At 45.4% G+C, this 27,110-nt stretch overlaps 1 protein-coding gene across 1 annotated transcript; it reads left to right on the forward strand.

Annotated features, from left to right (window-relative positions):
* The first annotated feature begins 298 nt into the window (after nucleotides 1–298).
* On the forward strand, nucleotides 299–22,123 carry EXOC3L4 (exocyst complex component 3 like 4). The gene is made up of 11 exons (XM_052696231.1): nucleotides 299–720; nucleotides 5,390–6,041; nucleotides 9,101–9,218; nucleotides 10,823–10,948; nucleotides 11,740–11,840; nucleotides 13,667–13,762; nucleotides 15,513–15,627; nucleotides 17,314–17,436; nucleotides 18,086–18,238; nucleotides 18,861–18,982; nucleotides 20,643–22,123. The coding sequence occupies exons 1-11, from the start codon at nucleotides 372–374 to the stop codon at nucleotides 20,806–20,808; spliced, it is 2,121 nt and encodes a 706-aa protein (XP_052552191.1). The 5' UTR covers nucleotides 299–371; the 3' UTR covers nucleotides 20,809–22,123.
* The last annotated feature ends 4,987 nt before the right edge of the window (nucleotides 22,124–27,110 follow it).

A 27,110-nucleotide genomic window follows, 5' to 3' on the forward strand; every position in this document is an offset into this window, starting at 1 on the left:
AAGAAGGTAAAAACATGCCTTGTTGCCAGATGAAAATGTTATGTTTAACAGGCTTTGGCATCCTTGACATCCAGCAATTCGTTGGTGCTGGGCAACTAGCTGCCTTTTGCCTGATTTTAGGAGTTAGAGCTTTCCAGGACTAAAAGCAGAGCAGTACATGCACAAGGAGCTTAGAGAAACCATTTTGGTCATGTCAGGCTGAAACAACATTCTCCGTCCTTGGATTAGGCACAGAAAAAAGTAGACCAGATTTTTAGTCCTTTGGAAATGCAGTAGTAGATCTTTAGAATCCTCTCATCTCACTCTGTGTTTTCATTCACTTCAGTGATTTGCCAGCAACCTTTTTGGAAAGCCCTTCATTGAAAAACAAGATGAGTACAAATACAAAGGTATATCTAAGGAGATCAGCTTTAGAACCAGACCCTGCAACAAATGATGTGGAGAAAGAAAAGACAGAAGTTGCTTCAGAGCTAGGCAGCCCAACTTGGAATGATGAGAACATGGGATTTATTGAAAGAGGTTTTAAAACCATGCTAAGCATTCGGAAATCAAAACGAAGGAATGAGAAAGAACAGGAAGGCACTGGCACCTGGAGAAGAAGACTACTTTCTTTTCAATTCCCCAAGAGCTCTGAGGAGAACAAAACTGAAATACTTGATGGTTTGGAAGAGATTGTTGATAAAACAGAAACAGAGCCCACTGAAGGAAAGCCTCTTTCAGGTAAGTAGTGAAATACATGCAGCCTTCAAGCAATTTAACTTATCAAGTCTTTGGCCCAATAGAGATGCTAAGAAAACTAGCATCCCATTATGGGGTAGAGACAACTGTCATCCTTTGCACAAACTCATTGGGGTGTTAGCTGGCTCAGCCTGGCAGGCCATCTGTCACTGGACAGGCTGCTATGTACTCTCCACTACCATAGTCTAACCATATTGATCGCCTTCTTATGATCAACACATCTGTCGGTTCATGGACCAGCGGATGCAGCACACACCATCCATATCAGTCACCAATCTGCTGAGCACAGTTTGGGAGGTGTTTGTATGACAGCATCTGAAAATGCAATGTGGGCTATTCCTATTCATTCTGTTGCCTGCATTGCTCTTGTGGACAATTTCTGCTATGCATCCTTTAGACTGCACTTGGAAGGTTATTGTGAAGCTTTGATAAATGGCCCCATTAAGTTAGGTTGTAAAATAAAAAGAAAAGGGTGATAGGCAGATGTGGCTGGCCATGAGAAATGCAATGAGTCAACAATATTCACAGATCCAAAAAGTTTCCACTGTTGCTGACCACAGAGTACTTCAGGAATAAGTGTTACTCTTATATGCTTCGGCAGTGTTAGATAAATGAGCCTTAGACCTGTCTTAGCAAAAGTTCAGCACCCCACGTGAGAACCACAATGACTTTGTTCTGGGTTTGTGCAGTGCTCCCCTCCATTTATTCAACGCTGAGGTACAACAGTGCATCCAGGACTTGATCCTTCCTTAGCCTAAATTTTTAGATAGAAATCCTTGGTTTGCTGCATCAAATGTCACAGGGATCAGAAGGAAGGGCTGAAGTTCTTTCCCTGCTGTACCACACCTCACTTTGCCACAAGGTTTTTTTCTGCTTTGCATGGAAATATTGTGAGGTTGGTGAGCTGGATTTGGGCCAAGGCTCATAAGCTTTGCCAGTTTGTTCTCAGAAGGTCACAGAGGAGAAGTGAAGGAAATCTTACCAGAGAGCCTTCTCAAGTCCTGCAATACACAAGACAAGGAACTGCAGAAGTAAAACCAGGTCTGTGCCCAACAACTCATGATTGGCCTAAACAAAAGCAGCTCTGTTAGAAATGCATCCCATCCTGAGATAAATATGGGAAGTGGTGGAGACTCCATCACTTGCACCATTAAGCTGCACAATGGTTAATTGCCTTTCAGTTGTCTTCCTCCAGTTACCAGCTGGCTCATCTTGTATTCCTGAATTAAAGATACATTTTGCACCCAATATCACCTCCCTGAATAATTATCCTTGATAATGATTAAATGGTGTTTTCTCACTTTGATAAACAGAACAGAATGTATTCCTTTAGTCTGTCACTGCAAGATCTTGTGCAAACACAGGTTTTATACTAATTTTTCTAGAAGACAGTAAGTTAATTGGCACAATGTTCCAGCCTTCTGAGCCCAGAAGTAGCTGTAGCTACTTAAAGGCACTCATCCAGCTTCTGTGCATTGTATGCTGCATCAGTAGTTTAGTTGTTTAGTGTATTTCTACCTTCATACAGCTACTTCCACGCTGCACAGGTTATTTGGTGCATTTGTTATAAAATCTGTGTGCAGAAGAACCATTGGGCATAAGTTATTGGTTATAGGCCAGTCCTTCATCTCTTCTTTGTGCTAATTTTTCCCTATCGCTTCATATATGTGCTCAGCAGAGGCAGTAGCCCCTCACATCTAAATAATACCTTTTCCCTCCTGCTCTTTAAAATTCACCCTGTGCCCAGCATCACAGCTGGATCTCCTGCTCAAAGCACCTGTTACGATGCTGGATGTGGCGAAAGCTTCTCATAGCACCTCAGCAGTGCTCTTGGAGTTCTACAGCCCACAGCATTGGTGGCAAATAAGCTGCGGTTCTTAACCAAGCTTAGTTTGGAGAATGATGTGGGAAACTCAGTAGACTTCAGGCACTTTGATGGTAACAGTATTTGATGCTTTCCCTCCTTGTTGGGAGGAGGTGTGGAAAACCCAGACAAGGCCTGAGCTCCAGGAGAAAGCACCTGCATTTTGGGATGCTTCTCCCAATGCATGCACCTCCCCAAGCCACAGGGCCAGCAGTGCTGGTGAGAGGCAATGCCAGGCACCTGACTGTACCTATGGTGAATGACCAGGTCACCGGAACCTGCAGGGCCCCAGGAGTGTGAGCTCCACATTCCAAACATACTTTATTGTTTTTCCATTTCCTTCCAAGCGTCTGGAGTGGGTGAGGGGCATTTTTCTGAGGCTGTTTGCTGAGTTAGGCACAGGACAGCCACCATTAAAGTGATTTTCTTTAACTTTTGTCGACATATCTGGTATAGCTACTGATAGTGCCCCAGTGATGGTTGGCAGAAAAGAGAGACTTTTAAAATTAATAGAAGATGACGTAACTACCACTGCCAGCTCATGTCTGATGAAATATCACTGCATCAGACATCAAGAAAATTTAGAAGTGAAAGCTTTAACAAGAGATCACAGAATCACAGAATTAAAGGGGTTGGAAAGGACCTCAAGAGCTCATGAAGTCCAACCCCTCTGCTAAAGCAGGCTCACTACAATAGGTCACACACGTAGGTGTCCAGACAGGTCTTGAATATCTCCATAGGAGACTCCAAAACTTCTGTGGGCAGACTGTTTCAGTGCTCTGTCACCCATATCATAAATAAGTTCATCCTTATGTTATTGCAAAACATCCTATGTTCAAGTTTTTGGATAACGTAATGCAAATTGTCATCAAAGCTGTGAATTTCATGAAGTCCAAAGGGCTGAATCATCACCAATTCTAAAAGATCCTTGAAACTATTGATGCTGATCATTGGGTCATCATTTACTTTTCTGAAGGAAGGTGGCTAAATTAGAGGAAAATGCTAAAAAAGACTTCATGATTTCCAAAAGTGAAATCAAGCCCTTTATGGAATCAAAAGGAAAATTTGTGGCAGAACATGAAGATTAAAAATGGCTCACAAATTTCTGGTGGATTTGACCACTCATTTAAATCACTTAAATGTGCATCTTCAAGGTGAAAATCAACTTATCCATCCTATGTTTGAAGCCATAACAGCATTTGAAATAAAACTTAAATTATGGCAAATAATTTCAGGCATTTTGATACAGTGGCCAACCACAGTCCTGTGAACAGTGAAAAATATGCAGCCATGCTTTCTGTTTGTACAAGGAAGTCTGAGAATAAGTTTCAAGATTTCCCCCCAGAGTATCATTTTCTGTATACTTGTGATTCCATTTTCAGTTAGTATAAATACATTACCTGTAAATTTTCAAATGGAATCCATAGAGATGCAATCAGAGATGCAATCAGACATTCAACTCAAATGAAAATTTGGTCATCTCTCTTTACCAGACTTTTCTATCTTATCAGAGAAATATATCTCTCACTGCACAGCTATGGCTTAATCATGTCATCACAGCACGTATATTTGTGAACAATTATTGCTAAGGATGAAGCATAGGAAAAGTAATATTACATCAAAAATCTCTGATGAGCACCTTGAGAGCTCACTGAGAACTGTGGGCACATCAGCCTGATGCATTATTTTCACAAAAAAAAACAAGGTTAAACATCTCACTAGTTTTATGCTTTTATTGCTGTTTTTTATATTTTAACAACAACAACAAAAGCACATTAAAAAATAAGTTTTGTTACTTATAACAACTAACTTTATTATGTATTTTAAATATGGCACAAGAAAATTCCTGTTCACTCAGTGCAGTTCAGGCAAGCCAAAAGTTTGGACACCCAAAGCTCAGCCCTCAGAAATGCATGAGCCAGTTTAGCCATGATGGCAGTCAGGGATATCTCTCAGTTCTTTACTATGAGAATGGTGATGTGCTGGAACAGGCTGCCCAAAGAGGTGGTGGATGCCCCAAGCCTGGAGACGGCCAAGATCAGTTGGACGGAGCTGTGTGCACCTGATGGAGCTGTGGGTGTCCCTGTTCAGTGCAGGGGGACCCTTTAAGGGTCCCTTCCAACTCAGAGAATTCTGTGTCCTGTCCCTGGAGGTGTTCAAGGCCAGGTTGGATGGGGCCTTGGGCAACCTGGTCTGGTATTAAATGGGGAGGTTAGTGGCCCTGCTTGTGGTGGGGCGGTTGGAGATTCATGATCCTTGAGGTCCCTTCCAACCCTGGCCATTTTGTGATTCAGGAAAACTTATACACTGTGGAAGATACAAAAAATCAGGACAGGAGGGAGCCCTGGATTAGCCCAAGGTTGCATTTTAACTGGAACATTCCCAAAATATCAGGAACATCCCCTAGGCCAGAGTCTTGATAGTGTGGGAAAGAAGAGCATCTCTGCTAACAGGAATCCTGCTGAGAGTATATATAAAGAGCTGTTCCTGCTGCCAGTCCCACTTTGGCTTCAAATTAGCAGAGCCAGAGGCAGTCTATGCAGCATGAGATCCCAGCACAGCCTTGTTAGCCACTGCTTGAGGTTCACCTGCAGGGCTATGATCAATTTTTTTTTGTATTTCCAGTGTCTGAAACAAGCAGTTTAAAGATAAGGCTCTGACTTTGCAGTAAGCGGCTGCTCAGAGCAGTCCTGCACATCTTCCTGTGGGATATCTTATCTTTCTATTGGCCTGTCCAGCATCTAGCACCTGCTTTGTCCTGACCTCTTTCTCCTCTTCTTTATTCAGTAATGGAAATCAATGAACTTATTCAGAAAAAGCAACTTCTGGAAGCATTTGCAAGCATCAAGTACATGGAAGATGAGATGATAGCAGAACGGGACGCAGACAAATACAAGGATAACCCCCAGGAATTTTTGAGGAAAGCCAAGGATGTGGATTTACTTTACAGCTCTATCACGAGCATGATCCAGTCCATCGTGGTGGGAACACTGGAGAACCACACAGTGGAGGAGTCCACACTGACCTCCCTGGTGACATTAATTGCCCGTGAAGAGGCAGCTCATCCTAATACAGGCAATGCTGCTGATCCTGGGTCAGACTTGCTTGGAGCACCCAGAAAGTGGAGGGAGGAGTGGAAGGAAGCTGTTAATGAGGGCACTAGAAAGAGAGTTCTGAGCATACCCATGGCATCAAAGGAAGAAGAGAAAGCCTGGCTTGATCTCCACTTAAGTTTTCTCCAGAAATACCTGCTCGAAGACTTACTGAAAATCAAGTCATCAGTAAAAAAGTGCTACCCAGAGGAGTACCGGGTGTGTGAAGTGTATGTGGAGGCTTTTCACAATGCCATCGCCTCACACTTGCAAGATCTTTCTCAGAGACCGCTGGAGTTCAGTGAGCTCTATTCCTTGCTTGACTGGATGGCCAACACCTACCACAGGTAAGCTGCTGCCTTCACCACACATCTCAGCCTCCTTCCAGAGTGACAAGCTGCCAGGAAGCTTCAAAACACACAGTTATTTTTGGTTTTCTAAGCAAGCAGAGACATAATTGCTTATTTAGTAGAGACAGATAACTAGACTACTGACAGGTGGGCACAAAGGTTTGAGAATAAAACACTCACTGTTTCTCACAGATCTGTTTCCTCGGTTCCTCCTCCCTCTCCAAGCTACTGTTCTCACACATCAGGAAGCTCACTCTTCAAGAGCTGCCTTGCAGCTCTGATAAACCTCCTCACTTTCTGGAAATGTTTTGCCAGGTCCAGCAGCTGCTCAGTGACTTTTCCAGGCACAGGAAAGGCCCTGTGGTGGAACTCTGCCTTCTTCCTGTTTAATTAAAACCACCGTGCATTTGGAAATAATCCTTATTATATACTCAGGGGTCATAGCCAGCTTGAGGAGTTGCCAAGATACCACTATGAGGAGTTAAACACATTGAAACAGAGAATCATAGAATCATTTGAGTTGGAAGAGACCCTTAAAGTCATGTAGTTCAACTCCCCTGCAATGAACTGGGACACAGCTCAGTCAGGTCCAGCATAACCTTGAATGTCTCCAGGGCTGTGGCTCAGGGCTCTTGGTTGATTGAATGGGAAGTCCACGATTTTAGGACCTCTAAAAGCTTTCCATAATTCAGCAATGCCCAAAATATGCTGGGAGCTGCATGGACATATCAAACAACATCCTTAGGGTAGACTGGGTTTGAGGAGTAAAGGCAGGAGTTCTTCACAGTAGCTGTGCTTTTCAGCATTGCCTTCTTTTGAAGCAAAAGGAGAAATCTAAGATAGGTACCCATGGGAAGTCTTGGCATTGCGTGTCTTCAGTTGTTCACCAGCTTAGACCACAGGCCATCACCTCAACCTCAAAGACTAAAATCCAGCAGGAATACACAGTATGGTGGGAAGGAGGAGTGAGGCACCATCCACAGGAGATGAGTTTGTTAGTAAGTATTCAAGAACAACCATGTCAGAACAAAATCATGTCTACCACAATATATACTTCTAGATGGTCTCCAGGAACTAAATAGATGCCCAGGATGGAACAAACACAAACCAACTGGCTCATCCTAGACTAATGAAAAAGGAATGAAGGTAGGAATACCAAAACTGTGCCTAACAGTGGCTGAAATGAAATGTGAGGCAGAGCAGGGCAAGCAGCATTAGCCTGCTTAGAGCACTCCTGCTCTACAGTAACTTTTGGCTTGGGAACATTTGCACCACAGGTGGTCAACAGATTTCTTCTGTAAACCTCCCATTTGCTCCTAAAATCTTGTTTATGGTGAGGTGAGCCTGGTGATGTGTGTACAATCCTTTCAGCAACATGGCATTGGATGATCAACTCTTTGGACAGGAATGCTGTGGGAGTAATGCTTGCAGGAGTCAGGGGAATAAGTGAGTGTCAGCAGCCAAGTTCTGCAGCCCAGTACAGTGTCCTCACCATATTTCTCTAACTTGATGTAAAAAAATATATGGAGAGCTTGCAGCTGTTTAGAGCACTGCTTGCAATCGCTTTGCTGTGTTGGATTGTTTCCATTTCACTTTCTCATTCTAAAAGAACTTCATCCTCTTTTGGACCCATCCCAAATTAGCAGGAATTACCTGGCCCAAGCTCATTGTTAATGCCACAGCTCAAACAAATGAAAAAAGAGAGAAAAGGGAATATGCTTCTTCGGTGCACATTTGAGCCAACCCTCTCGGTCATAGCAGAAAGTTATTGCTATTTCCATTGTGTCCTTGTGAAGAAGCAGCAGATTCTTGCAGCAGCTGGGCCAGTGTCATGGTTTCATGGTTTTCATCTGTATTCCACATCATAATATCATGCAGTGCTCTGGGAGTTAAAGAGTGCCAATGCCCCAGTGTACTGAAGTCCCTCTCCAGGAAACCTGAACCGTGACCACAGGAATATTGACTCCAGTTTGCTATCAGCAGGCTGAGATTTTTCTGCTGAGCCATCATTCTGCAGTGGTTTGACCTTGCACAGTACAGTCCTCATTTGCCTTGGATCCAAACCCAGCTCTGTGCTCAGTGGTTTGGCTACAGGAACCCCTTTTCAGTGGTCAAGCAAGTGAACAGGCAGCATATAGAATAATGCCTTTGCATCTTTCTTCCTTGCTAACAGGTGATTGCTTGCAACTTATGCCCTGCATCAAGCAAGTTCGTGAATATTTTCCTCTTCTTCTCCACAATCATCACAGTGAAAGATGCAGTGTGGTCTGCTGGCAGATCACAGGGGCAACACGCTCAGTTGCACAGACTAATAACAGGTTTCTTGCCGTGCAGAGTGGAAGGCAGGCACTGCCTCCCTTCCCCTGCCCCAGCTGCCCCGCCTCCTCAGCACTGCGGAGGAAAGTGAGCAGAAGAGACACGTGTCACCTGTCTCACTTTGCACTCATCTGCTGTAGCTCGATGTCCACCCACTGCCACCGTGTGCAGAGGACACGTAGTGCTGGGACTGCCCGTGTTGCAGGCACGTGTGGGCTTCCCAAACGCTGCCCCTCACAGCCAGCCCTGTCCTGCCATCTCCCTTTCCTATATGCAACCCACAGTGATAAAGAACTGGCAGATGTTTGCCGTGATGTGGCACTAGCTAGGGACATCAGCACTCAGCACACTGCTGCAGGAACTGCCTTGAAAGGCATTTCATAGAATCAGCTTTATAAGCTATAAGGGACCATAAGCAAATGAATCAGCTTCATGTTGTTTATTTAAAAATGTAAATTCTCATAGCACTTTTCATGTCCAAACAACTCAGAAGTCTCATGATTTCTAAGGTGGGCTGCAACTTTAGATCATTTTGATTTTGAATAATTAGGATTTCGAATAGCAAAGAAAGATTTTCTCGTTAAAGCTTGAAAACAAGCATCACAATTTAAGCTTTAAGTATATTTCTCACGGCTTAATAATTACGCAGCTCATGCCACATGAATATTCCATTGGTTTACTCATGCTCCAAAGCATGATAATAATTTGTTCCAATAATTTGTTCCTTTGGATCTTTCCAGTGAACTCTTTCTTGGTCACTCTGATCTCAAACCAGAAGTTGAGACAAAAAATCTGTCCCTGCTGCTAACAACAGCGGACTGGGATAGACTGAATGATGATTACATCACTTCTGTAAAGGTAAGGTCCTTTCTCTTGTATCCATGTGTCTCTTGGAAGGGAACTGGGACTCTGGCCTCCCAGGCAGAGGTTTCTCATTGCTATATTATTATAGAATCATAGAATCGTTTGAGTTGCAAGGGACCCTTAAAAGGCATCCAGTCCAACCCCCTGCAGTGAACAGGGACAACTGCAGCTTCATCAGGCGCTAAGCTTGGCTGTCTCCAGGGACAGGGCATCTATCACCTCTCTGAGCAACCTATTCCAGAGTTTCATCACTCTTAATGTAGAAAATGTCCTCCTTATATCCAGTCTAAATCTCCCCTCTTTTAGTTTGAAATAATTTCACCTTGTCTTATCACAACAGACCCCGCTAAACAGTCTGTCTCCTTCCTTCTTATAACTCCCCTTTATGATGTACCATGGTGTTGAGTCCTCTCAGCACCATTTGAGAACAACCCTTTAGTTAACAGCAAGTGTCCTCAGTAATGCTGGGGCCAAAGAAGGCCGCCTAAATCCAGGCCTGGACCTGGGTAATGGCTGGTGTAGACCCACTATGATGGCACCCACAGAGCATGGCAGGGACACACTGCTGTGCTGCTTTGCAGGAAAGGCACTGCAAAGATAAACATAAAGAAATGTTAGCTGCTGGATTTAGAGCATGTGAGCTCCTACAGCACGGCTGAACCATGCTGAGCCATGTGCAACTTTGGGCATGTCCCCAGCAGAGGACTTCTCTGTGCTTCACCTCCTTGCAGGAAGCCCCCACGTCAGATATCCTTCTGCCATCCTTGGCTGATACTCTTGTACTATTGTTTGGTGGGCTCAGACATTTCATTTTCTTAAAAACCATTTCTGAAGTAGGTTTCATTTCAGAATTTTCTCAAGGTGAGCTCAAGGTACCAACTGAATAAAATCAGTTTTGCTCTGTTGTTTTGGTAAGGGCCCTTTTGTTTTACCAGCAACAAGGCTGATTTATCAGTCAGGGCCGAGCACTTACGCAAGTGCTGTGAGCCAGAAAGAGCTGGTCTGATCCTTCAGCCTGACCTTGTGCCTAACATGTGCTAGAGGACTTTGCAATGAGCTACCACTCAGTGGTAAAGCAGCTGACTGAGCTACCACTAGGGCAGGCAGTTGGGATTTTTTCCAAGCAAACACCGCAGGCTAAGTAAATGATCTGGAGGTTTAAATACCTTTCCTGCAAAGTAATAGTATAAATCTTCCTGCCAGAGGAATCACTGCATCTCAGTTTGAGAGAACAGTGTCGCACGCATCTCCAGGTTTTTCCTGAGATCCTGTGTAGACTGAAAGGTTCTGTACCAAGACTCCCTATTTTTTGCGTAGCTCAAGTATAGCTCACATATGCTGATACGTAAAACATCATATGTCAGCTCTGTGCTGGGAGCTTTCATTGCAAAGCAGCCACTGAAGGGAGCAGAGGGAGGGAGGGAGGTGCCCTGGGGAGTGCAGCGCTTGAGAGTTGTGCCATGTTGGTCCCCTCCATCACCACTGCCCTGGCGGGACAAGCCCCAGCCCTGCTTATCCCCTTATACCCACCAGCTGCTTCACCCATACTTGGCTTTATCTGCTGATATGCATTCTTCCTTCCCATATTTATCATTTAGGGTAAAATCAAGAGCTATTTTGGAAACATCCTGATGCTGGAAGTGACGGAAAAATGGGAGAAGGAAGTTCCCCCAGAAGTGAAGGATAACCTGTACCAGACCTCGCTTTCCTTTGACATTCAGACGGTACTTAATGAGCATGAGCACAGCACGGGGTGCATGGTGGTGGCTCCCGGTGCTGCCATAATGGATGTGAGTCACGCGCTCACTGAATACATTAGAGCAGAAAATGCCATTTATTACAACTTTTAGCTCTGCCGCTTGCCTTCTAGCTGCAAATTAAACCTGCTGTCAATTGTGTCAGCAACATAATAGGCAACTGATTTTAAAGTCTTTAAATCTCTTTGATTAGGAAAGAGAAAGAGGGGAAAAAGAAAGGCAGAAAGAAAAGGGTTGTTAGAAAGACCCCTTTACTGAAAGAGCAACTTTGTCCCAGGGCTGCGGCTGCCACACAGGTTTGTAGGCAGGGACAGCCACTTCAATTTAAACAGCACAAAAAAAAAAAAAACAAAGGCTCCTGCTAGCTCTAGGGCCCATAGAGTAATAAATCCAGGAGGGGGTTGGATTCATTTTCCTCATTTTAAATAGGGTTTAGTCATTTCAATTAAATAATAATAATTAAAAAGAGAGAGAGAGAGAGAAATAGGAAGAGAAAGAAAGCAAGAAAATCAAAGAGTTGGCTGCTACCGTGACTCATTTCTATGGAATACTATTGTATGTTGGTTGATCACCAGGTAGGGAGATCTGAGCTGGACCAGCAGACGGATGGGATGCAGCCAAACTCTGTTGAGTCAAGCGAAGCCAATGCAGTGGGAATCAGGAGGGGCTGGAGCACAGAGGGGGCATGGCTTAGCTCCCCAAGTTGTGTTGTATTATGTTTGTCCCATTCACTGGAGCTTTTCCCTGCCATTTTCTAGATCATCGGGGAGCACATGAAGTTATCTGAAGCCATCAGTAAAAAGCTGAAAACAAAAACTCTTGAGCTGTGCCTGGCTGAGCTGCATGAATTCATACCAAGGTCATACTCGCTCTGGGCAGTGCATTCCTTTCAAATTAGTTGGTAAAAATCAAGGGAAAAGGTTCATGCACTGGGCTGAATTCTGGCTTGGAGCAGGTGTAAGTCTGCACTTGGGAGCCTGATAATGAGCAAGCTGCAAACAACTTGGAGGGTGTCATAAATAGACTTAGATGGGACTATTGTAAGTCCCAAGATTTGAGGCCGATGCTCCAGGAAGGAGCCTGGAAAAGGACTGTTGTCCCATCTGCCCAGGACATTTGCTGCATTGGACACAGATCATTGGCAGCAGCAGCCACCAGCAAGCAGCATCTAAAGAATCCCAACCCCAAAGGCTGCTTGCCCGAAATATCCCCTAATTGTCCCTCATACGGGGGAGCTCCTGCCAAGAGGGTTTTTGACTAAATGAAGGCATAGGCTCCCCAGAGAAGCTTTGATCTCTCCTCCTCAGAGGTCACCAAAAGGTCTGGATGTGGTCCTGGACACCCTGCTCTGAGTGGTTCTGCTTGAGCAGAGGTTGGACCGGATGTACACAGAGGTCGCTGCCAACTTCATCCATTCTGTGATTTTGTGATTTTCCTGCATCCCATGGCTATGGGCATTGAAACACAGCTGACAGGACCTTGGGCAAATTATCTCAGGTTCAGAATGACAAGTGAGCAACGTTTGAAATAACAGTTTTCTTCTTGGGTGTAGTCCCTGAGTTATGTCTCCAGACTTTGAGATGCCTTGGGGATTTCCCCAGGGAAGATTTGGGCTGGCAGATGAAACACCCCAACCCCTCAGCACCACTCTGCATGCCCCTCCATGCTGAGAGGGCCGCATTTTGAAGAGGCCATAGCATAGTGGGAAAGAAAGGATGTTCAGCATGAATCAACTCTGAGTGAGACTAAAAATAATTTTGCATTAACCTTTAGAGTTTCACTCCTCCGGCAGGCGCTGAGTGGGTAGTTTGCTAATAGATGCTTTGCTGAGGTGCATGTGGGGGAGAGCAAGCTCTGCCTGCTTAGATCGTGAACTTGGGGCATGGCAGGTGTTCAGAATATGCTATAGGCAACACTTTCTCTTTCAAACTCTCATGTCCCAACTTGTTTATGATATCTTGAGTGAGCAGAGCAGTTCAAACCAGCTACTTGGCTTTATAGAAGCAATGCAGTACTTATTGATGTAAAGCGCAAGCCAGGACAGTAAAGGCTCCTAGATGAAAGGCTCACTGAAACTTAAGCTTTTTCTTAGACAAACACAAGGAGCGAGTGTTGAGGCTGCTCCAAGCAGCTTGCTTTGGGCTGCCAAAGGAATGGAGCCTGGGCAAGCCCACGCAAAACCTGCCCCAGCCTGCAGCCTCCTGCACAGTGGGGTCCTGGGTGTCAGAGCCAAGGAGCTGGGTTCCTAGCAATGGTGTCTTGCTTTGTTCAGCTTCAGCTTCTGTTGTAAAATGTGCTTAGGAGGACATAACCTGCGCTGCTCCAAAAGCCAAAGATATGGCTGCACAGGTCGACAAGTTTGCATATCCCAGCCTCCCTCAGAGCAAGAGAAAGTCAGGGATTTCACTCAGAATCTCTCATGTGCAGACATCCTTGGAATTTCTCCAAATCTGTGCTGCTTACACATTCAGGCAAGCATACCCCAAACCAGTAATTACCTGCTATGTGTTCCCCTGTAATGCACATGAATTTTAAGACAACTGAAAAAAAAAAAAAAGTCCATATAAGCAGAGAGGTTGGGCCACCAACCAGTGTCTTCTGACATCCCACACACGCAATGTGAGCAATGCTCTGCCTCTTGCTCTGTTCCCATTGCCGACAGCATCCTCTGCATTTCTCCTGCAGGTTCGGGGAGGAGTTCCTGGAGTGGAACGCAGTCCATGACAGTCCCATGTTTGCACCCTACTTTGCTGCCTACATCAACAGCTTCCATGACCTCTTGTAAGTCCTCATCTCTCTCCATTTAGGGGAGGCGAGGGATGGAGAGAAAGAACCAAGTGGCATCAGGATGGAGTCAGCCAAAAAGGATGCCCAAGGGGTACTGTAGGACAGGCTGAAGATGCAGGGATGCATTGGATTTGGGGGAGCTGCGCTGGGGTGCCCTAGCCTAATGCCTTCCTCTCAGCCTGGGCATGGGAGCTGGGAACTCTGCCTTTCGTCCGCTGTCCACCTCATGGGGGGGGATGTTCCCTAAGAGATGCAGATGCAAAGTCAGCTCACTTGGGCAGAAGGGTGGAGAGAGAAGTGGGAATGAATGTGGCGCTTGCCTGTTAGACTCATTTTCAGCCTGCCGTTCTAGCCAAGAGGAAGATTGCCTTTTTGTATGTATATATATCTTATTATATATATAATTAGTAACACAAACCCAGCCTGCCTGCTAAGTTCGGCGCTAGGCTGGAGGAAATCCTGCGAAATCACAACCTGCAAACAAACCGACACTATCGCCGGGCGGGCTCTAGGTGGCACGGCGTCCCCAGCGATGCTCTCCGCTGCCTTTCCCCGTTCCCTCCAGTTCCCCCTCCTGGCAGGAAGAGGTGAAGCCAACGACGAGCACGGGGTTGGCAGGTGCTGGCAGTTGCTGGACTGCGTGTGCCCCAGCATCAGAACCTGGGGTCCCAAACAGCCCATCTGCTGGGAGCTCAGTGATGGGGCTCCTATTCCTCTCATTTTGGTTGTTTTTCTGTGAAATCCCTGTCTGGGCAGCCTCAGACATAGAAACAACCTGATGTGCTCTGAGACTCAGAAATGAACGTGGCACATAAAGGGTGTGCATGGGATCACAATTATTTTGGTGGTGCTGCCTTGGTTCCTATGGCCCAGAAGGGCAACCATATCCTGGGTTGTATCAAGAGAAGTGTGACCAGCAGCCTGAAGAAGGTGATTCTGCCCCTCTGTTCTCGTGAGACCACAGCTGGAGTACTGCATCCAGTTCTGGGGTCCCCAACACAAGAAGGACATGGAACTGTTGCAGCAGGTCCAGGGGTGGGTCATGAAGATGATCAGGAGGCAGCAGCACCTTCCGTATGGGAACAGGCTGAGAGAGTTCATGCTCTTCAGCCTAGAGAAAAGAAGGTTCCAGGGAGACCTTACAGCAGCCTTCCAGTACCTGAAGGGGCCTAGAGGAAAGCTGGAGAGGGACTTTTTACATGGGCATGTAGTATGTATGAGGCACATAGAGGACAAGGGGAAATGGCTTTAAACTGGAAGAGAGCAGATTTAGACTAGATATTACAAAGGAATTATTTACTGTGAGAGTGGTGAGACACTGGAACATGCTGCCCAGTGAGGCTGGGAATGCTCTTCCCTGGAAGTGTTCAAGGCCAGGATGGATGGGGCTGTGAGCAACCTGGTCTAAAAGGAGGTGTCCCTGCCTATAGCAGGGGGTATCTGGAGATCATTTCACTTAAGTGTGTCTCAAGTGAAAAAGCAACATGCTTGAGTAATTGTTCTGCATATTTGAACTGTTATACCTGATGAGGAAATAGGTGTTTTTTAATGCACACTTACTCATTTGTGATTAAATTGGATTGCGTAAAACTATTCAGTATTTTGACCCCTTAAGAGTTTCCAAAAGGAAGTACTGGAGTTATAGAAGTTGAAAAAATGCCCAAGATACTGATCTGACTGAAATGCTTGGTTTATACCTACACACTAACCCTCCCCTCCCCCCCCGGTGTTCCTCTCCCTTTAGGTCAGGCTTAGAAACAGTGTTCCAAGTCAACACTGAAGAACTGCAAAAGATTTTGGCAGCTCTGACAAAGAACTTCAGAAATGTGTTTTTAAATAAATTAAGAACAAAAACACAGGTAAGTCTCAGCCACATAATTCCCTAAATGTAAGCTGTATGGGCAGGACCAGTGCAGAAGCTGAGGGCCATTGCCCTCTACTTGACACATCAACTAGACCCAATTGTGCTGCACTGTGGTCCCTGCAAAATGCATCATGCCCAATGCACAGATCTTCCATTACCCAGAGGGACACTTCCAGAATCTGTGGAGTTTTTCACTATGACAATGGTATAGAACCAAAACAAAAGGGTATTCAGTGGTTTCCAGCTTCTCGGTCAAAGCAGTGAGGGGAACTTTACCCAGGTTGAAGTACTGGGAATTCAGCAGGGCAGCACTGACAGGGTTTTTTTTTCCTAACAAAAAGTCTCAATTTATCAAAACTTTGTTTTACTCTCATTTATTCAGAGATCTACTATCATGGTTCATTATCAGCCTCTGCCTAAAAGATAGATCATAGCCTCTTGAGACAGAACAGGATATTTCCTGGTTAAAGTGATTTTTCCAGTCTGTTCCCATGGTGAAGAGAGATTGATTCTTTCACCATGAAGATAATAGCTCTGGTGTCTGCTTCTCTGGGCAAACTCATGTAAAGAGACCCAAAAGGCACAATGCTGTGATGTAGATTGTGCTTCCTAGGTGCTTTAGGTAGGCTTTCTCAGCTGTTGGGAGCCACTGGCTCTGCTTGGAATAATGGGAGAGATGGGGAAAATTCAGCCTTTAGTGACGTTACTTTTCACTCATTCTAAATCACTTTCTAAATTAACAAGCACAAACTTTCAGAAACCAAGGCAGACACTCAACAAGAAGCCTCTGACCAAAGGCAAGCCTTCTTGACCAAGGGGACTTTCCAGTGACTACAGCATTTGTTTCGGAGCCTTAGGGGCAAACGAGGAAGGAGCCAAGCCAAGGCATTGAGCAAGAAAGCTGAAATGCCGTGAGAACTGAGAGCTGCCGAGGCACAGCGTTTCTAAACAGCCCTTCAGCAGGCTGGGAGCACAGCGGGGTGGAAATAATTGGGAATGAGATGGCCAGCAACACAGACAACAGACTTAAGACAGAAATCCTGAGTGCTAAGTGGAGAAAAGGACAATGGGGATGTGCTAGAGAAGGGATTTTTTAAACTTGTCCCATAGGGGAATCTCTTTTGGGTACCACCAGAATCCTTTAGCAGATATTTCCCTGTTTCAGTATGGAGTCAAATTAATTCCATGGCAAGGGAAAGAGCCTTCTGGGCATATTTGGTCAGTGCACCTTGTATCCAGGACAGGTGATACACACAGTTGACCACAGTGCATTAAGTGCAGGATGCTCTCAGCTACCATCCTCCCACTGCCACATCAGAGCAGTGAGCAGAAGAAAAATCTCAGTGGGACCTTGCAGAGATACAGGGAGTGCAGACAGCCCCTACAGTCCATTGAGCAAGGACCTTCTATACTTCCTTGTGGAGACACAGCTGTGGCTCACTCCCCATGAAAAGCCAGGCAGATTGTTAAGTTAATGGAAATGTTAATGAGCAAGGAGATAGTTGGCATCAAGAAACCATTTGGGCTTTGGATTGCTTGAAGCAACCCTTGAGCCTGAAATAAGAACATAGGATGAGTGTCCAGATAACAACTTAAAGCACTTCCCAATGGTTCCTGTCTAGTTAGGGATCCAACTAGTCTGAATATTCCCAGTGATACTATTGAGTTGGTCTTTTTTCAGCCACTCCTCAAGAAAATCCTAACCAAGGACTGGATTTTGGCAAGAGAGAAGCCAAACTCACTGGCGGCAGCAGTCTCGCAGTTCTCAGAGCACCTGCAGCACACAAGGCAGCCCCTGGGACAGGTATGTGACTGCTCCCACACCAGGCACAGCGATTCTGTGGGGCACTGCTTTCTCTTGCAGGTTGCAGCCCAACCTGCAGCCTTTTTTCAGCAGCAGGGGCTGTTTAGAACCATGGGCACTGCTGGAATAGGGGCGTTCAGCTGTCATCCAGCACCATGTGAGAACATGCAACATCTTTCCTTTCTGTGGGTTAAATATGGGAACTGATTTCTTTAAAGAGGAATAAAATGCATGGTGAGCATCAGCACTGAACACTGTAAGTGCATGAATCACAAACTCGTATGCCTTCATATGCTCCCTTCACATCTGTGCAGTTGTGAAATAAATGGGTACATAGCAACGGCTTTATATTTAAAATCTGCAAGCACCATCAAAACCTACTTCTAAAACAATCTTAAATACCTCCTGTTAATACTGAGGAGCCAAACTGCCAACATATAGTCATGGCTATTTTAGTGTAGAGAGTATTTCTGTGGCATTCCTACTGGTACTTCCTCAGCCCTGTGTCAAGCACAGGGCTGTGAGCATTTCCTGTACACCCTCAGCTGCAGTTAAAGTACTGAGGATTCCCCTACCCTCTCTCCCTTATTGCCATGACCTTGCAAAGGAACCGTGGAAAATACATTATATTTGTTTTTTCTTAAAACAGGAACTTCTATGCCATGTTCATAAGTACGTGGTAAGGGAATATATTGTGCAGATCATCAAACCCAAGAAGAAAATGAATGGAGAGAAACGGCAGCAAGTGAGCGAAAGGATAAACCTGGAAGCCAAAATCCTTAATAATGCTCTCATTGATCATGTACGTCAGCTCTGTCCTGGCATCCCCTGGCTGCCCCATTCCCATAGGTGCAATATCCTTATTTGACCCCAGGGAACCAATACTGGAGGCTTTCAGAGAAGGGAAGCCTGTTAAAGTGCTTTAAGCAGAACAAACAAGGTACTCAGTCCAGGTTAACAGTGTGAATTTCTATCCTGGAGGTTACTCTGAGCGTAGCCCACAGATTTCTAAACTTCTCAGAGTGGTTCTCATGCTATAGGACCATAGGCATCATTGTTCATGTTTTGTTGGGCCATGGGATGCCACTTTCCTCTGAAGGATCCCTTTGGGTGCAGCTTATGGAGGTGATACCAGTGAGAATCCATCCCAGCACAGCCCGTATATGGAATATGATGGGGAGAAGGAATTATGGGATGGGATGGGGTAGGGTAGAACAGAATGGAATGGAGTAGTTTATGTGTTTTGTGGCTAGATAATATTGGGCTGAGATTTTCAGGAAAGCCAAAGTTCAACTCATTGGGTTTTGCAGAATGTCAGGTACAGGTGCTAAATCCCACTGGGGTTGTTCCCTGGCCAGGCAGGTTCCTCTCCATGGTGACAAAAACATTCCCACAAATGTCCTGCTGCAACTTCTTGCTCACAGGGCTCAGACTCCAGCTGGCTCCTTCCTGCTATAAGTCACATCGCCAATATCATTGGAGAGAAGAGAAAAGACAGGATCAAGGAGTACGTCAAGGAACTGACTCAGGATTACCCAGACATCAGGTAGGAGAAATGGCAGAAGCTGCAGTAATGCACAACAGCTGAGAGCTGGGCTCCATCCCAACAGCACCTTCTCACCCCATACTTCAGCCAAGCTTTTCAGCACCTTTCTCCTCAGATGCCAAGCTGCCAGCATTCAAGAGGAATCCCAGGTTAATTTTCTTTCTGATGGCTGCATACTTTCCTTTTCCACTGTCTGACGGATGTCATGATACACACAAGTAACCTCAAACGCCTTTTCATTGTATCGCTCCAAGTCAATTTTGTTGCACTTTAAAGCTACGGGTTGCTTTTGGCAGCATTTGCACAGCTCATCCATTGGCCGGTGAGGGTTTGTCTCCTGTTCCTTCCCAAGACCAGGCCTCCAGTTGCCAAAGACACTGACACAGTTCATCTGCAGTTTCTGAAAGGGGCTCAACACAACCACAAAGTCTTGGAACAAATTGCAGATTCTTTCTTTTGTAGTTTCCATTTGCTGTTCCAAAGCAGCATCTGCAAAATTTAATACTACTGGTAAAGTAAACAAATTAATTTACTAGCTCCATCCATGGATGGGCAACTGCATAACAGAAGCTATTTGTCTCTTCTTCTATAGTTTTTCCAACAATAGTTGACAAGAATCTAGAATCATCAGTAGAACTGCTTGCAGGAAAATCCACTTCAACAATCATTTCTGAAGACCCAAAGCGCTGGTACTGGGTTATGCTGTTCCTGCTGGATAACATTTGTGCAGTCAATTTAAACTATAAGTTTAACAAATTGCTCAAAATACTGAAATGGATCCTCAAATATTCGGGGGAGAAGGAAAAAAAAAAAAAAAGAAAGAAAAAAAAAAAAAGACGTATCTTGATCTTACCTGGGTTGGAAAATCCAGGACAGGGATTTGAAAAAGGACATCTGTTCCTAAGTAATTTCCTTGGTGAACACATCTGTTCCACAAAGAAATGCCTTGATGCCAGTATGCTGAAAAGGAGGCAGTGCTCATTCTGGGAAGGATAGGAATGTAAATGAGAGCTGATCAGAATTATCTATTTAAAAACAATTTTCCATGCAGAAAAACCATTTACAAGGCTGAGATTTGTGGCATTTTTTCATCACTATCCTTAGACTCAAGCCAAGTCTAAAGGCTTGTCCTCTTGGTTGACCTATTTCCTGGCATTCCATTATTGAGTAATATTTTGAACAGTTAACTTTGGAAAACTATGCGGAACCAGCTAGTCCTGCATGGCTTCCTGCTTGTGCCTTTGTTAATTCTTCCCCTGAGCTCTCGGAGAGGTACATACTGAGATTACTAGAACAGGGTATGTTTCCAAGTTCACTTTCCTAGATGTAATCTAATTAATGCCTGCCAGCTTCCTAAATATTAGCACTTCCATTACTTAACTCAAAATAATCATTTAATAAAAGGTCTGCAGCCTCTTGGGAAAACTTGCAAAAGACGTCATGTGTGGGAGGAGACAGAAGGAATTCCCTTAAGCATGAGCCCCTAAGCCAATGCTCACTGGTACCTCTGGAGGATGCAGATCCCATCTTGGTCACCCTGTCACACCGCATTCAGTTCTCTGACACAGCAAGGGCACACCTCCCTGGCACCTTGCCATGACACGTTGGTCACTGACGTCTGGGCTATTTGCCCATCTTTGGTATTGCTTGCTTTCTGCAGGAAGGAGCACATCATGGCCATCCTCACAGTCCGGGGCCTGGGCTTCACCAGCAGAAGGATGATTTTTCAGCAAGGCTTTCATCGTGAACTGCAGAGTTCTGACAGCGAGGATGGCAACACGCTCTTTGCTGAAATCGATGTGCCGGCAATCGTCAACTGCTTCTAAAACACAACCAGCACAGAAGCCAGCAGCCTCCCTCCTCCTTCGCTGCCTCTACAGCTTAATCAGAAAGCTGCTACCTCTCCTCAACAAACACAACATTTAACTGCTGTGGGAAAAGGGACCTGGGGATGCAGAAACTGAAGGCAACAGACACACCAAGCACCTTACCTGCTGCAAGTGCCCCTGGGCACCAGCATCCACCCCATGATCACATATGGTTACGCTGCTGGGAGGCATATTTGATCCAAGGCTGAGTCTCTTTTCAGTAAAGAGAACCAAAAGGAGTATATGCAGGGCTATATTAAGGCTTGGACTGTGTGGTGTATAATTACACAGCAGAAGAGTAACAACCTCCTTCACAATTAGCGTCCCTGAGCAACCCCAGAGCAGACCTTGGGCAGTGATGTGGAACTGCCTAGACCTTATTTTCTCCCTAGCGAACCAGCTGAGTGAGCTGACATGGTGCAAGGTCAGTGACATTGTGCTCTGATACACCTGACTAAGGGAGGTAGCCTGGGAGGGTAACCAAACCCTCTCTTCAGACACACAGTGCACAGGCTACTGCCCACCAGGACAAGCCCTACAGCCTTTGTCCCTCTGGTGTTTCAGCAGAGTCTGCAAGTCCTCATGACCCAGGGGAGAAGGACCACCCTTTTGCATGCTTGGATGTATTTTAACCTGGTACAGTCTGATTGCTATATGAAACTTTATGTGAGGTAGACAGGAATGGGATGGGACCCTCCTCCGGCATCTAGCATCAGCAGCACCTCATTGACTGCTTTATCTGTGAAGGACCTGAAGTGTTATGCACAGCGCCTGTAGGGCAGGCTGAAAGAAACATTCAGTAACCCACAACTGTACTAATCTGATTTTACTTAATCCAATTTATCCTGTATGTTGTCTCCTGTGGGAATTAATCCAAGACTGTGCAGAGACATGTTTATGGTCTACCAATTAATGTGATAAACGTGAACAAGGCATAGAGCTGTACACCAGTTTGTCTGCAGCTTAGATCAGTACTGAGCCTCCTCCTCTTCCTGTGCTTCTGTTTTCACCTGAATAATTCAGCCTATGTGACTAGCTGGTGATAAACCAAGGGGGTGCTCTGACAGATAGGAGTTTCAGTGTACCCTTAACCTGCAATCAGCACATGAAAAAATTCTAAAGCAGATTTGCTAACTCAAGGGAGTGTCTGGGCAGAAGGATGCTAGGATGCTATTCTTTCTGAAATAAGCTGCTTCTATTCAGCCCTGCTCTGTGAACCATCCCCTTTTCATTAGGAGCATATTTTGCATTCTAATAAAACAGAAGTCTCCTAGGGCTTTTATTGTGAAACACATTTCTCTTGTAGAAAGTGCCAACAAACTCAGTTTAACCCCATTAACTTCCTCTGCCTGTTGCAACCTGTGCTTTCCACCATGAGTCTTCATCCTACCCCAGAGCACAGCTGTATTCTCTGCCATGGCAAACACAGTTCACTCCTGCCCTGGCTATGCCCAGTGTGCGTAAGGCTTCCTTAAAAGTATCAAAGTAGACAGAATAGACAAGTTCTGGCCAGGTTTAGCTTTGGGGGGAGATCTGGCACATTTCACAGTGCCGCATGAATGATGAGAGATTTTTGTTTTGGAGCTCTTCGCTGTTTTGCAATTCTGTTTGCTTCTGGTTTGGGGTAAAAAGTAATGCTTTTAGCCTTCTTGTTTCAGACACCAGAACTGGCAGCCAGAGTGACCCATGGGCTGCAGTTTGTCATCCAAGACAGGCTTTGGGGTGCTCAAGTTGTCCTCCCTGGACAAGGCCCTACTCAACCATCACTCAGCCAGGCTCCCAGCAAGTAAGGAGGGGATAGAACAAGACAACACAGCAAAAGCACAGGAGGCTGCCCCAAGCTGGGGGGTCTAAACCAATTCCCTGACATATTCCAGATGCCCTTTAGTGCAGCAGCATTCCAGTACTGAACTCCCTACAGAATGGTGCTTTTCAGCAGAGCTGTCCATTGGGTTAATGTAATAAGGATATGGATTGAGAGGAGGATTCCAGAATCACATCCATACTATGCGCTGGGAAATGTGACCTAACGCCACCCAGCAAACACTAATGGGAAGAAAACATTATTATCTCAAGGGTGGGTAAAAAGTAAAGCTGTATTTGTTTGTGGCTTAACATTAGAAATCATTGCACCGTTCTCCACAGTGCTCAGTAAACATGTATTTTGCAAATTTCTCCAGGAAATCTTGTCACAGTGGGATTCACAGCCACAAAGCCGGTCACTTGGGTTCCCTGTGTGCTGGTGTGGTCACACAGCAAGCATGGGCAGGTACAGCTGTGCTCTGCTTGACCCTGCTCTGAGCTTTCATCACTTTGAAACATCTTTATGTAATGCTGCTAAATATGACATAAAAAAGAAACCAACCCACAGCATATCTAAACTATTTACTTCAGTAATTATAAGACAATATTAGGAAAACATCAATGCTGATGTAAACACCAACTTGTGGCAAAACTGGATTAAGTTTTAAGGGAGAATGGTGAGAAGTTTTGAAGAACTGCCTGTAGTCCTATGACCACAGAAAATGTGACTATTTGCTTGAGGACACCAAACAAAAGTGAATGTTGACTCCTTGCATTAACCTTTGTCAGTCCAGAGCAATTACCCCCTGACATGCTTCCAGTGTAGAACTGGATGTTTGTAACCGTAAACTCATGTAAAGCCATTCATAGAATCATGAAGATTGGAAAAAAGCCCTAAGATTACCCAGTCCAACGATTAACCCATCCCCACCATGCCCACTGACCACATCCTTCAGTGCCACATCTCTTGAACACCTCCAGGGACAGTGACTCTTCAGTGACTCTTTCACCTCCCTGGGCAGTCTATTCCAATGCCTCACCTCTCTCTCTGAGAATAAATTTTGCCTAATATCCAATCTGAACCCACTCCCCCCGACTCAAATTAAGGCCATTATCTCTCATCCTATCGCAAGGGACATATGTGCCCAGTCCCTTTTAGCAGCTTTGCATCACCCTGTGGACACAGAGGGGAGAGCACTTAGGTGATAAATGCCACTGGTCTGCTCACTCATGGTGACACCGATCCCATGGCTCCCCAGTGCTGCACCGGCGCGAGGGATCATGGGGCTGCAAGCAGCCCTGACACTGCTTTACTTTCAGATGCCCGCTTACAACAAATAATGGGGGAGTTACTCTCACATGCACATATTCAGCAGCTGCTTTCTGATAGTGTTCATTATGGGTAATGCCACAGCTAAAGTTAAGGAAATCAAAGTAGTAATAATGGTTTGGCATTGTGAGCAAGGGACAAAATGCTGGGAACAGGTTCTGAAGTGAGAAAGCCCATGACTTGCACAACACTTTTTCCAAAATGTGGGAAAACACTTCCTGAAGGAGCTGTGCCATGAATAGAATCCGACTGAGTAGATAAGAGGCAGTAACTGAATGAATCATCATTAGGAGAGAAGCAAGGCTAAAAAAAAAAAAAAGCCAGTGGTTTATGTCTCCGAAAGCACATCACTTGCACACGTGGACCATCACCTTCCCAGGTTACAAGGCATGAGCACCTTACACATGCTTTCAGGTGGAGAGCCCTTCAGGCCAATGGGCCAAGAGCCTTCCAAAGACCTCAGTGCTGCCTGCCATAGGTGATCTCAAGGCTGAAGCCATGCAGTGCTCTCTCTTGCTAAGCAGCCATCAGTCACTGTCCAAAACAAAGACTGTCCTTAGGAAGATGTGTCTTCAGTGGGATGCATGGGAATAAAGAACAACCTACTGTTCTGGTCTTACTTCCCCTCCTACTCCAACACTGCTCCTGAGTCCTACAACTAAATATAAAGCTTTGTGGCATTAACTGACAAAAATCATCCCTTCTGGCCTATTTTATCTGAAGAAAAAAAAAAAATCTCTTTTATTTTAACCAAATTACTTCCGCTCACTGATTCAACACCATGGCAAGATTCACCATCAGTAGCCCATATCACACAGTCCTACCATGTTTCGGGGGGAAGATGCTACTGCTTACCTTCCCCTTTGAACATGAACACACTGTGCCCTCAGCTCCTGGTGCTGGACTTTTGTTTGAGTGTTTCTATTTCCATCTAAATGCCTTTTACAAGTGATTACATACAGAAACAGCTTAAGAATCTGTATGTTCTGAGCAGATTAATGAAGAAAAGATTTGTTTTGCTCACACTAGAGCCAGAATACTTGAATGAGCTCCTAATTTTGCTCTATTAGACTTCTAGAGCAGGAAAAAAATATCAGTTTAACAAAACTGCCTCCAGACAGGCAGCAACACTCACAGAAATATCATTAAACCTCCCAGACTTACTCAGAGTAACTCTGGGAGAAAACAACTGCTGTTTTTCTAGAATCAGCTAACCTTGGGCTGCAGAATACAGCTTCAGCTTCCATTGTCTTAACCACGACATGAAAAAGGAATGGACTTGTTGCTCTTACAGCTTTGTTCCTGGGGAAACACTTGCTTAGGATGGACTGTGCAGAATCCTCAGGGGAAAATGTTCTTTCCCATAGGGAAAACAAATAAATAAATTAAAACCATAATAATAATAAAAAGTGTATTTAATACTATATATAACAGCCCTTTCCACCTCTCATAATTGAAACCGTTTCTTCCTAGCTCAGGCAGACAGCCTGAAGGAGTGAGAAGTGCATACACACACACACATTACACTTCAATACTGCACCCAAAACATTTGCACGGGCATTGGAATATTATTTTCCAGTTTACCATCACTAAGCCTTCCTGCTTTACTGCACTAAGGAGTATTACAAATGCTAGGATAACCGCAGACAATGCCAAGGCAGTGAGGAAGGTTCCATGTCTGCACTGGGACAACTCCCACAAGAGCAATTATGCTCATAGGCACCCTGCCCTGCCTACAGCATGGGCTCTGCCGGACAGATGGGAGCAAAGACAAACATTACCGTCCTGAAGAGCTAGCACAGCTTTTCAGATGTGTGCTGAGGAAACAGGAATAGTTTTTGAAAGGTCAGTGGGAATTTCAGTCCTCAGGAGATGCTCAGATCTCACTCAGGAATATGCCTATGTATTTATGAAGAAATAAAGAGCCTTTCTGCCAGTAAATGCGATAGCAAGAACTGCTAGTTTACACAGTACAGGATGAATTCCTTACTGACTCAGAGGCATTGAAACACAGGCTGATCACAGATACTTGGATTTCCCCTGGAAACTTTCACCGGTGGCCCTTGCCAAACCTGAATTGGCTTGGACATGCGAGGAGATCCCAGCAGGGGAGCAACTCAGAGGAGAAATAAGCGAGCCCTGGGGACACAACAGGAACTCAGAACAGAAGAAGCAAGGGGTTCTTCTGTACCCTCAGAAAGAGGTACTGCTGCTGCAGTTTCCCCACTTACTTTCCCTGCATGATTTCCCCTTTGCAGCGATGGGAACTTTCTGCAAAAAGAGGCCATAGCAGGTCTGGAGGGGAAGACATACGAGAATCTGAGGTCCCTGGTTTGCTCAGCCCAGAGCAGAGGAGCTGAAGGGAAGCCTCATGGTGGTTGCAGCACCTCACAGGGAGTGGAGGTGCTGAGCTCTCCTCTCTGTGACAGTGACAGGGCCCAAGAGAATGGCATGGAGTTGTGTCAGGGGAGGGGCTGCTGGGGGTTATGGACAGGCTCTGCATCAGAGGGCTGTGAGCATGGAACAGCCTGCGCAGGGCACAGCCCCGAGCTGCTGGAATTCAAGGAGTGTTGGGGCAATGCTCTCAGGTATAGAATTTGGATAGTCCTATATGGAGCCAGGGGTTGGACTCAGGGATCCTTATAGGTTCCTTGTGGGACACTCTGCAGTGACAAAGCACCATGACCAGTCCTACCAAGTCCCAGCACAACGCTGACAACATAACAGAGGCCAGGCAGGATCCAGTGCCACACAATGACCTTTGGGATCAGTGTTTCATTCCCTGATCTAAAATTAAGCACAGCCCATACCCTTTGTGGGGGAGTGAGAGGCTGAGCAGTAGTGAGCACAGCCATACCCCAGCCTGGCTTTTCAACACGTACCAGAACATTTCTCCCACTGTCATGGGCAGCGGGTAGACAAGCAGCTCTGCTGGCACAGCTGAAGCTCTTACTGCTGCTGAGGAGTTTCTGGCACTGCTGGTGAGAAAACAACATGCACCTTGCAAGCACACACTTGTCCATGTCTACATAGAACTGATCGTTGTGTTCATCCCACTCCCAGCGCATGCGTTTAGAAGGTGTCATAAGAGAAGAAGAGTCATGTAAAGGAGCATGCTGGAAAGAAA

This window comes from Tympanuchus pallidicinctus, unplaced genomic scaffold, assembly GCF_026119805.1.
Source record: "Tympanuchus pallidicinctus isolate F22 unplaced genomic scaffold, pur_lepc_1.0 scaffold3, whole genome shotgun sequence".
Taxonomy (NCBI): domain Eukaryota; kingdom Metazoa; phylum Chordata; class Aves; order Galliformes; family Phasianidae; genus Tympanuchus; species Tympanuchus pallidicinctus.